We start from the raw sequence: 12,101 nt of genomic DNA on the forward strand, positions 1-12,101 counted from the left end.
CCCCCCCCCCCCCCCCCCCCCCCCCGCCCCCGCCATCACCACCACCTTTTGTTACTTGCAGTTTAACTTTGTCGGTAAACTGTTGGGCCCACGTGGTAATTCTTTGAAGAGGTTGCAGGAAGAAACGTTGACAAAAATGTCCATTTTAGGTAAAGGATCCATGCGAGACAAAGCAAAGGTGAGGTTTGTTAACATTTGTCACTCAAAGAAAGATTATTAGCGATATTTCTTTGTTTTTTTGTCTTTCTGCACCTGCTTTCTCAAACTACTTATAACTTGTTCTGCAGTGTGGTTGGAGTATATCAAATGAAAAATGCTTTGTGTCAATAATTTATTACAGCTATCTGTTAAGATCATTAAACTCTTTCCTTTTGATTTTATATATAAGAACATTTCATAAAATTTAAAGATCAAAAATCACTTTCATAACCATTGAAATGCTCTTCCATAGAAAACAGTTAAAGCTGAGTTAGCCAATAACTCAGCCTTAAATATATTCAGGTCTTTGATCACCAGCAAATGGCCTAGTCCTTCTAGTTCTTCTGTTAGTGAGAACACTATTTGAAAAGCAACATGTTTGCTTGGAATAAAACATAATATTCCATTTTTTTTTGCATCTTACATTGTCAATTATGTATTTATTGTTTACATACTGTCTGCTGTTGACATAGAGTGCTGTCAGTACAGGATTATTGTTGTAGTTAAGTTAATATTGTTAGAGTTGTGATGTTAAACTTTTTTTTTTCTGCCTGTCAGTCTGTCTGATACACATACCTGGCTAAGTATCAATTAATTCTCCTAGGATTGCCTCTGAGTAATACTGATGCAATGCAGGAGACTAAAGTTTGGTAAGTATCAAAAGGAGGGAGCCATGTTTAAGTCAGTTATAGAACCTCAAAGCTTTACTTTTTAACTTCTAGTTAAAGGCTTTTCAGGATCCAAGAGACCTCACTGAATAGGTTATAGGGACCTTTAAGGAAAGCCAAAGAGCACACCACAAAATTGTCATTCTTTACCATTTTGTAAAGTTGTAGCTGCTACTGCAGGATTGTCCACCAATTCTTTCTTACTCATCAGTGACGTGACAGTACAGATAGGGAAAGAAATCAGGTATCTGATGTCCTGACCACAAGATGAAACAGAAGTAAGCTATTCATCCCATGAAGTCTACTTGTGAGATCTTGACTGACTTGGATAATCCTCAACTCCATTTTCTTGCCTTGTCCCCATAACCCTCCATTCCTTTAAATGATTTTAAAAAAAACCTCATTTCCTGAATATAATTAATGGCTCAGTCTCTTTAGCTTTCTGTTGTAAAGAATTCTACAAATTCATTACCCTCAGAAGAAATTCCTTCTCATCTTGTTAAATGGGTGACCCGTTACTCTGAGATTGTGTTCTTTGGTCCTCGGACTTTTCTGCACAGGGGAACAACCTCTCTGCATCTACGCTGGCAGGTAGATTCTTATAAGAATCTTGTATGTTTCAATAGGGTTGCCTCTCGTTCTTCTAATTTCCGATCAGTACAAGCCCTACTCAATCTTTTCTTACTAGAAAGTCTCTCCATACTTGGGATCATTTATATTTGTGACGGGTATTGAAATTCATTTTAATTTTTGTTTGGGTACAATACTGAAAGACCTGAATACTTTACTTTACTTTTCCAAGCACAGGACTAGGTATTAATTCTGATCTAATGATATTGATTTATTTTTGTTACATACATGCTTTAAAAACCATTGTCTTCAAAGAAAGCTGTCCAGAGTTAATCTTTAAAGTTTTAAAAACTGTAGTGTGGGCTCATAAATTTGGATGAAACACATTTTAAAAAGCAATTTCATCAAGTAAAAATATTGAATCATTTTTTATTCGGCAAATTCTATAATGAGCCAATGATTGGGGTAGGGAGAAAGAAGCGATATGTTGCAGACAAAATTAATATGACAGCTTGAGTTTTGATTTTTGTTGCTGTTCTGAAAATGTTACTTCTGTTTTAAAGCATATTAGCTGAACCATAATTTCAACTGTGAAAGCTATTCTTACCATGAAGAGTTAAGGTTTACTTAACCAACAGTGGTAGATATAGGTATTGCCTTGTGTGTTTATTAACCTTTTTACAGACAAGGTAAATGGAGTTGCACCTGTCTCTTTTTGGTTTCTTTTGGTCTCTTGTCATTGCCAGTGTTTAGTTTTGATATCTTGAAAGCTTGTGGGCTTGAGAATTTCATGGAATAGTATTTTGACTGACAGCACCAGGTCATTGAAAGTGATGTATGCTAATCAGAAATTGCTGCTGTCTGGCTGAGTTTGCACTCTGCAGTCTGCAGTGAAAAATGTTTTGGGGTAATGCCTATTTTGATTTATTAAAATATTAAATGCCCACATTGTTCCAGAGCACATTCAACATCAGTGTCAACTTTATAGTAAGATATAGTAGAGTAAAGTATAATAATTTAGTGTTGCATTGCTGGGCACAGCAACCAGTCATAAAAGCAAAACTAAAGGTTGCTACCTTTAAACAGATGCTATTATCCTTTCTGACCATTATCTAGATTGCACAGCATTCCTCAATCGCAGGTAATCAGCAAACAATTGTAGCCCTTAGCTTAAAAACAGTTCTTTGTGAGGAAAGTTTGTACTAAGTCACATACTTATTTTCCAGTGTTTTGAAACCTAACCTGGAGTGTATAAGGGATAGATTCCTGCTTTGGAACCTTGGTTTTATTGCAGAATTATTGAATACAGTATTGCTGTAAAGCATCCACATAGTTGCGCTACAAGTGCTGTTTTGGACCAAAATGATCTCAAAATACACATGTAAACTTAGGTTCATTGTATATAGATCACTGTTGGTGTATCCACCTGATTTGATGTGACCTCACTCCTTATATAATTGAGCATAAATTCAGCACAAAAGACATCTATTGCCACAGATTATCGGATCTTTGATTATTTTCAGCCTATTGCGAAAGTTGGTGGTGCTTTTATTCTTTTGTGGGATATGAGCGTTGCTGGCTGGGCCAGCATTTATTGCCCATCCTTAGTTGCCCTTGACATGGTGATATTGAGCTGCCTTATTGAACTACTATAGCCAATTTGGTGTAAATACACGCACAATACTATTGAGGACTCCCAAGCCAACTGTATATTAGGCTGTCACCTCCTTTGCTAGGTCTGCCCTGCTGGTGAGAAAGTATGATTCCGAAGCTTTGACTGTCAGGCTGCTCTCCAGGTTTTGATGAGGGCTTTGCATGGTCAATGGGGCTGAGTTGGCTACTGTCATATTTCTAGTGCCTTAATTGATGCCAAGTGGTCTGTCTGTCTTCATCCTTTTTTGATTTTGGAAACTTTTTGTTTTAAGCCATTGACACGAATAGCTTGATGGTCCATTTTCAGGCAGTATAATTAAGACAGTGCCGAGGTTCTGGATCATATGTAGACCTGTCTAGCAAGGATGCCAGTTTTAAAGAAATTAGTGAACCAGTATGTTCTTACAACAATAGACAATGTTTTAGTTCGTGATCATCATTTAGAATTAGAATTCTAATTCTATCATATGCCATGCTAAGGTTCAAACCATCGTCCACAGGACATTTTAAAAAAACCCAAAAGAACTGCAGATGCTGTAAATCAGGAATAAAAACAAAGTTGCTGGAAAAGCTCAGTGGGTCTGGCAGTATCTGTGAAGGAGAAAACAGTTAACATTTTGGGTCCAGTGACCCTTCCTCAGAACTGATGGTGGCTGGGAAAATGTCAGTTTATATGCAGTTTATATAAAAGGGAGGGGGATGGGATTATGGAGTAAACGATAGGCTAGAGCCTAAAGAGAGAGAAGAGCAGTTGGACAGATAGAGTTGATAACGATCAGGCTGGGAGGGTGAATGGTTATTAATGGTGACTATTGCACACCACCTGTTGTGTAATTGGCAGGCTATGTGGTAACAAGGCCTGGTGTGTGGGGTAGGGGACTGGGACAGGGGAGAGTTTAGGCCCTAAAATTATTAAACTCAATATTGAGTCTGGAGGGCTGCAAGGTCCCCAAGCAGAAAACGAGTTGTTGTTCTTCCGCTTTGTTTTCCCAGTGTAGAGGAGACCACATTGTGAGCAGCGAATGCAGTAGACTAGATTCTGGGAAGTCCTGGACTATATATCCTTGCACCCCATTTCCTGTAAAGACGCCATCCCATTCTCTCGGTTCCTCCGTCTCCGTTGCATGTGTTCAGATGAGGCCATCTCTGAAAAGGGAGCCTCTGAAATGTCCACCTTCTTCCTCAACTGAGGATTCCCCAGCTCCATTGTCGACAGGACCCTCAACCAGATCCGACCCATCTCCTGCACTTCTGCCCTTTTCCCCTTCCCTTCTCTCCTGCAACAGCAATAGGGTTCCCCTTGTCCTGACCTACCATCCCACCTGCATCCATATCCAGAAGTTCATCAGGTGCAATTCTCCAGCAAGATGCCACCAGCACACACCTGTTCCCCTGCCCTCCCTTGTCCCTTCTGCTGGGACCATTCCCTCCAGGACACCCTGGTCCACACTTCCTTCATCCCCAACACACACACACACACACACACACCCCACCTTCCCCTGTAACCGGCAAAGCAGCAACACCTGTGCATTTACCTCCTCCCTCCCCAATATCTAAGGGCCCAAACATACTTTCCAGGTGAAGTAACACTTCACCTGCACTTCCCAGAATCGTAGTTGACTGCATTCAACTGTGGTCTCCTCTACACTGGGGAAACAAAGCGTAGACTGGGTGACCGCTTCGCAGAACATCTACGTTCTGCTCGTAAAAAAAAAAAGACCCTGAACTACCTGTTGCCTGCTACTTTAACACACCATCCTGTTCCCTGGCCAACATGTCTGTTTCTGGCTTGCTGCAGTGTTCCAGCGAAGCTCAATGCAAGCTGGAAGAACAACATTTCATTTTCCGCTTGGGGACCCTGCAGCCCTCCGGACTCGGTATTGAGTTCAATAAATTTGGGGCCTAAATCTCCCATGTCCCAGTCCCCTACCCCATACACCAGGCTTTGGTACCACGTAGCCTGTCTTTACAAAACAGTCCCCATTAACAACTATTCACCCTCCCAGCCTGATTGTTATCAACTCTTTGTCTGTCCAACTGCTCTTCTCTCTCTTTAGGCTCTATCCTATCGTTTACTCCCTAGCCCATCCCCCTCCCCTTTTTTCTCCATATAAACTGACGTTTTCCCAGCTACCATCAATTCTGAAGAAGGCTCACCGGACCCGAAATGTTAACTTTGTTTATTCCTTCACAGATGCTGCCAGACCTGCTGAGCTTTTCCAGCAACTTTTTGTTTTTGTCCACTGGACATTACCTGGCCTCTGAATTAGTAGTCCAGTAACAACCATTTAAGTCGTCGCCTCCCTCTGTCTACAGCAAATTGGTTGATGTGTGGAGAAGACCTTGGTTCTGGATTCTTGCCGTATTTTGCAGCAATTAGGAAAGATTGAATAAGTGACAGTTGTTTTCGTTGGAACAGGAGAAGCTGAAGGGAAACTTGATTGACGTGTACAAAGTTCTGAGAGGCCTGAGTAGAGAGGATATAAGAGGTCCTGTGTTAGAGAAGTCAGGACGCATAGGTTTACAGCATTTCCTAGAGAGATGAGGAGAAAGATTATACCCATAGGTGTTGTGGTTAGTTGGCTCGCTGAGCTGGTTTGTTGTTCCGCGGACGTTTCATTACCGTGCTGCGTAACATCAGTGCAGCCTCCGATGAAGCGCCGTTGTGTCTTCCTGCCTGTTATTTAAACTCTGGAGTCCGTTGAGCTGGATTACCTCATTTCCAGTTTTCCTTCGCAGTGGAGAAGATATGGGGTCGAGTTCTATGTGTTTGTTGATGGTTTTCCTCATGGAGTACCAGGCTCCTAGGAATTTCTGTCCTTGTGTCTGCTTTGCTTGTCCCAGGATCTTGGTGTTGTCTCGGTCGAATTGGTGGTTCTCCTTATCCATGTGGATAGAGATGAGTGAGTATTGGTTGTGTCTTTTTGTTGCCAGTTGATGTTCGTGCACCCTTGTTGTTAATTTACTTCCTGTTTGTCCAACATAGTGTTTGTCACAGTCTCTGCGGGAATCTTGTATATGACATTGGTCCTGTCCATAGTGGGGAGTGGGTCTTTGGTTCGGATGAGCAGTTGTCGTAGGGTTGATGCGGGTTTGTGTGCTACTCTGTTGCCCAGTGGTCGTAGGAGTCTTGTGGTCAGTTCAGATGTGTTCTTGATGTAAGGTGGTGTGATGAGCGTGTCAGGGCTTGCAGTATCTTCCTTTGTAGGAAGTAGAGTCGTTTCTGGGTAGTGCTCTGTCGTTTGGCGTAGTTCTCCAATTTTCGTGCCGATTTTGGGCGTGATTCACCCGTAGGTCTCTAAGATTTTTAGAGTAGATTTCACAACATTCATAACCCAAGCTACAAATCTACTCTAAAACCTTATACCCATAGGATTGATAGATGTCTGGAACTTGCTGCCCAAAAGGAAGTGGACACACTCAACTGGTTTAAAAGGTGTCTGGATTGCACCTAAAGTCTCCTAGCTTCTTGGAATACAGGCCAAATGCTGGAAAATATGATTAGTCATTTGTTTTTTTTAGCAGACATTATGGATAGGGTGGTCTGATTCTGTCCCACAAGTTTTTTTTTTTGTTTTTTTTTTGCTACATTTCCTAAATATTCCAAGCACTTGGAAAGGAAGTATGTATAGTGGTGTGAAGAGAAGGTGGGGGAGCAGCAGTCCCGGAATCGCTGATTGAGGGCCAGTATGGATACAGCACGTCAAATGGCTTTCTGAGCTATAATAATTCTGTAATATGATTCTGACTTTTTAAGATTTTTACTTGCATCAGACCTGGTTGCAGTAATTTCTTTCCCACTTGAGTGTAGCACAGAGGTGACATGCAGGAGGACCAACTGCTTTAAAAAGGAGTCTAAGGGGAATAAGCCTTCTTGCAGGACTTCATATGAGCCCAGGTTTTCAGGGAGAATTTGTTTTAACCTAAACCTGTGTTTGGTCCAGGAACACTGTGTCATGTAACTCTATTTCATTAAGGACAAATTCACAGAAATGTGCCGCTTATGGGAAGAAGATTTGCAGCCGCAGTAGGGCTGGGATGACATTACCACTGACTGAATGGGACCCATGGCATTTAACCAATATGTGTCTGACTTCTTTCAGGCTGGAGTAGTCAATGTTTGGAATATTGCCCAGTTGCCATCTGTTGTTTTATAGGGGAGGGCTGCAGAGAATCTATGTAAGGAAAATTGAATGCAGAGAAGGTATTGGAATGAGCATATGGCTTTGCCAGGTTTGAAGCTACTCCAAAGTGTCATTAACTATGTGCACATTTCTTTGTGGATATTGTAAATTCTGAAATGTATTGCAACTAGAAGGGATTATATTCCCTCAAACTCTAACCGATGTGCGACTGTAGTCTATTCAACATGTCTTGTATCTTGGCATTTTTTTGTAATGTGTCATTGTGTTATACCATTTGCACTTGACCATCAAAACAAACCAGAATCTGGTTACAGAGCAAGAAAGAGGCTCTGCTAACTATGTGACTCATTACTTCACTGAACAACCCACTAATGGCCAGGGCCCAAATAAAGAAAATTAAATTTCTGTACAAAATACAATTGAGTAAACTATTGGGATCTTTTAAGCAGGGCTTGCATTAGTAGCCACTTCTACAAGAACCCTGCAGTACTTGGCATAGTTTGTATCACAATTTGTGTCACAGTAGATCTGCTACGTGAGCCTTTGCTATCATGAGGACACAGCTCTTGAGTACAGAAAAGAGGAAGGAAGGCAGCAACATGCATATCTCCTTTCCAACTGGCTCACTCATTAGTTTATCAAACTGCAGTACCAATATAATCAACATCAATTTGTCATTTGTGCTAGCATATAAATGCTGACCAGCCAGTGACAGTCATGCCCCTTGAATGAATTTTAAAAAAACATTCCCACACCTTCCTTTCTGTCTTGTTGGTGATTCTAGCTTGTTAACAACAAAATGAAATTCACTACTATGTAAACATATGAAATCAACTTCATAAATTAAGCTGTCCAACAGAAGTGTACCTTATACATTCCTTTTCCTGCCAGTCTTCAAATGCTTTTGCGCTAGAGGTACTACAACAAGGCTGACAGAAGACTGCTAACTTTCAATATGGGAGATATGAGGACACGTTTTGGGATCCGGAGGAGGCCATTCGGCTTTAGCCAGCTTCATCATCCAGTAAAATCAAGGCTAATTTGATTTTGATCTCAACTCCTTGTCCTTGCTTGCTTCAGATAACAATTGGTTGTCTTGTTTAGTCAAGAATCCTCCTATCTCTGCCTCAAAAATACTCAACGACCTTGACTCCGCTGCTCGGAGAGAAAATTCCTAAGACTCCTGACCATTGGGGGGGAAGGGGGAAGAACTTGTTTTTCCTCCTCCGTTTTGCAAGAGGCTCCTGCTTATTAAATTGTGTTCCTAAAGATTGCACATAATCTCCTTGCTGTAGACCAAAGGCTATCTGACAGTTTGCCAGTGCAACAAGCATTTGGTACATATGCCTGTCAACTCCATTCTCGACATTGTTTCATTGACATTCTGATCTGAGACCTCGAAGTCAGAATTCTTGTATGACTTCACCCTATAGAGATCCAGCACCCGTGCTATGGATACATTGACCACAGACCACTTCAGTCTGGTGTCCTGCTGTGCATAGATTCTTTCTCTTAAGCTTTTAAGTGAACAGGTTAACATCTACAAGTGGCTTTAGAATCTCTTACCACTCTATTTCTGGCCTTCCACTTCCTTCTGACTGTGTTGTCCATCCAGTTTAAGGTTCTTCTGCCTCCCTTCCTTGTTACGTGAGGAGATTAGGATTGGATGGAGGGGTGAAGTAAGAAGTGAATGCTTAAAACTATCAGCACATTGTAAATCAGAACAGGTTGTCGCCCAAATTTTGCTAGAACAGAGAGCATCTTCACCATGGCGAAAAATGTTGGAGTTTGCTGGGAATCATGAGTCCCACCCTGAACCGGCTTCTCACTTCACAGGAGTGGACTGTAGTTAATGCATGTGTGGCTCCTGGTGGTAGCTGGCTACTGAATTGATCAGCTGCCTCCACTGAAATGGGATTTTGGAATCTCCAGAGTATGGAACCCACAATGCAGTCAGGGGTGGAGGTGGTGGTGAGTGGGCTGCGGTGAGCAGAAAGAGAGAGGAGAGAGTTCTAGGATTTTTACTGCTACAGCGAGGGAATGATGATTGCAGTTTGACGTTAGGATGACAAGTGGCTTAGTGGGGAACTTGCAGGTGGTGATAATCCCATATAACTGCTACCTTATCCTCCTTGGTGATGGCAATCATGGGTTTTGAAAATGCTGTTACAAGCAGCTTTAGAGTTGTTGCAAAGCATCTTGTAAATGTTGCACATTGCCAGCATTCCCTCCTAATTTTCTTCCCACTGCACAGGCCTCCGAGCTCTGGAACCAGAAGTCAGTGCTGAAATTGGCATGCTGCTTGTGCTAAGAACTTTGGATTGCCTCCTGATGTGTGCATGTGAGGAGGAACGTGTCCTTGTATGAGTTGCTGGTGAAGGGAGTAAATGTTGAAGGTGTTAGATGGGATGCTAGTAAAGCAGCTGCTTTATCCTGGAAGATATCAAACCTCTTTGACAGTTGGAGCTGCATTCACTGAGGATACACAATGAGGTAACGTGGTTGATTAAAGAAGGAAAGGGTAGTGAATGGAAGTAGGCACTAAGTTGACAGATTGAGGGGCTGTGATGAGTGGGCTGAGGGCATTAAGTTGTACATGTTGATATAGGGGGAGCATGAGACACCGTGGGAGTAAAGGGCAAGTACTAGTGGAATATTTTGTATTACTTCCTTTTTGGATCCGTTTAATGGAGCAAAGATGTGTTTGTGTATTACCCATTCGGACTTCGATAGTTGTCAAGAAACCATCTGAAAAAAGTGGTTAACAAAACAATACTATCCCCTCCCTAACTCCCCGCCTACACTCACCTTTACTGGCTCCATCCCCGCCTCTTCGACCTGTCTGTCTCCTCTCCACCTATCTTCTCCTCTATCCGCCTCCCCCTCTCTCCTTATTTATTTCAGAACTCCCTTCCCCTCCCCCTTTTCTGATGAAGGGTCTAGGCCCGAAACGTCAGCCTTCCTGCTCCTATGATGCTGCTTGGCCTGCTGTGTTCATCCAGCTCTGCACCTTGTTGTCTCGGATTCTCCAGCGTCTGCAGTTCCTACTATCTCTGATTCAATTTTAACCCCACTGCGAAGCCTCTTCTAAGGATGCCTAGCCTGAAGAAGTTATCCTCCTCCCTCTGGACAAACCTCAGGGGATCTCTCTCCCACTGCAACTCTCTCGTAATCTCTTCGGCCTTGAAACTGCTCGACCATGTCCTGAAGCAAACCAGGTACTACAGCCACATCACCTTTCTTAGTACCTGCCTAAAGAACCAGATCATCCCCAATGGACTACAGTCCACACTCAGGCCTTCCCAATTTGGCCCCAACCGTGACAATATCTACATTCATAGCATTGAGATCCTTCAGAAGTGTTTCTCCCTGCGACTCCTGAAACACACACTCACAGCAATGCGCCAGCATCTCCGGGCACTACAATCAAGCCTACCCCAGCTCAGAGCCTCCCTCTCCCAGACCTGCAAAGGTCCTCTCCTGTTTTTTTATTCTTCGTAGCATCCACAACCTGAACTCCCAATTCTACTCGGCTTTATTGGACACTAAAAATCGTAAGTGCAGTAAACTTACTGGTATCTACCACCCAAAACGGACTTCTTCCACCCCCCAAATCCCCAGCCGTACCCAGGACCTTCCCCACAATGTGCCCACTGCCATTGGCCATGAGGCCACTGTCTGAGAACCCACAGATGACGTCACATCCGCCACAGCCGGGTACCCCACTTCCGGGACAGCGAACGCCATCGCTGCTGATGCCACCCCCTCCATTTCCGAGACCAAGACCAATACCATAGACACTGAAGACGCGCCGACCGTCACCGCTACGCCCACCGCCGATGCAACTCCGCCCACCGCCGACGCTGACGCCGCTCCACCCACAGCCTCCACAGCCAGCAGCTCCAGAGGGGACAATAGCACCCAACCCTGCCAAGTCTTCACCATCCCCCCAGACCTCCCCCTTACTGAGGACGAACGGTCAGCCCTCAGTAAAGGGCTTACTTTTGTCCCCCTCCACCCACACATCAGCGAATATCGGTCACGTTTGGACATAGAGCAGTTTTTCTGCTGCCTCCACGCTTACTACTTCAACCATGAACCTAACCCTCCCTCTACTGGACCCCTTCACCTGCCTCCAACACACCCCCTCCTCCTGGACACCACCCCAAGGCCTCCTACCCTCCCTCGACCTCTACATCTCCAACTGCCGTCGAGACATCAATCGCCTCAACCTCTCCACCCCTCTCGCCCACTCCAACCTCTCCCCCTCCGGTCCCTCCGCTTCAATCGCAGCCTCACCATAAAACCCGCGGACAACAGAGGCGCAGTTGTAGTATGGCGCAATGACCTCTACATCGCCGAGGCCAGACGCCAACTATCCTACACCACCTCCTACCGCCCCCTTGATCATGACCCCACCCCCGAGCACCAAACCATCATCTCCCAAACCATCCACAACCTCATCACCTCAGGTGACCTCCCACCCACGGTGTCCAACCTCATCGTTCCCCAACCCTGCACCACCCGCTTCTATATCCTTCCCAAAATCCACAAACCTGAATGCCCTGGTCGACCCATTGTCTCCGCCTGCTCCTGCCCCACCGAACTTATCTCCAACTATCTGGACTCCGTTTTCTCCCCCTTGGTCCAGGAACTCCCTACCTACGTCCGTGACACCACCCACGCCTTCCACCTCCTCCAGAACTTCCAATTCCCCGGTCCCCAACACCTCATCTTTACCATGGACGTCCAGTCCCTATACACCTGCATTCCCCATACAAATGGCCTAAAGGCCCTCCGCTTCTTCCTGTCCCGCAGGCCCCACCAGTCCCCCTCCACTGACACCCCCATCCGCTTAGCCGAACTC

At 44.2% G+C, this 12,101-nt stretch overlaps 1 protein-coding gene across 5 annotated transcripts in view; it reads left to right on the top strand.

Moving 5' to 3' along the window:
• LOC109911429 (KH domain-containing, RNA-binding, signal transduction-associated protein 3-like) overlaps positions 1-12,101 on the top strand; it is a 157,574-nt gene that overhangs the window by 67,941 nt on the left and 77,532 nt on the right. For all 5 annotated transcript variants that reach the window (XR_007262029.1, XR_007262031.1, XR_007262028.1 and 2 more), the window contains exon 4: positions 62-178. Coding sequence is in view for 1 of the 5 variants with exons in the window: in XM_048596401.1 (XP_048452358.1) it covers positions 62-178 (117 nt within the window). In the remaining 4 variants the exon portion in view is untranslated. The remainder of the gene's footprint in view (positions 1-61; positions 179-12,101) is intronic.

The sequence above is a fragment of the Rhincodon typus genome, chromosome 4 (genome assembly GCF_021869965.1).
Source record: "Rhincodon typus isolate 14 chromosome 4, sRhiTyp1.1, whole genome shotgun sequence".
Classification (NCBI taxonomy): domain Eukaryota; kingdom Metazoa; phylum Chordata; class Chondrichthyes; order Orectolobiformes; family Rhincodontidae; genus Rhincodon; species Rhincodon typus.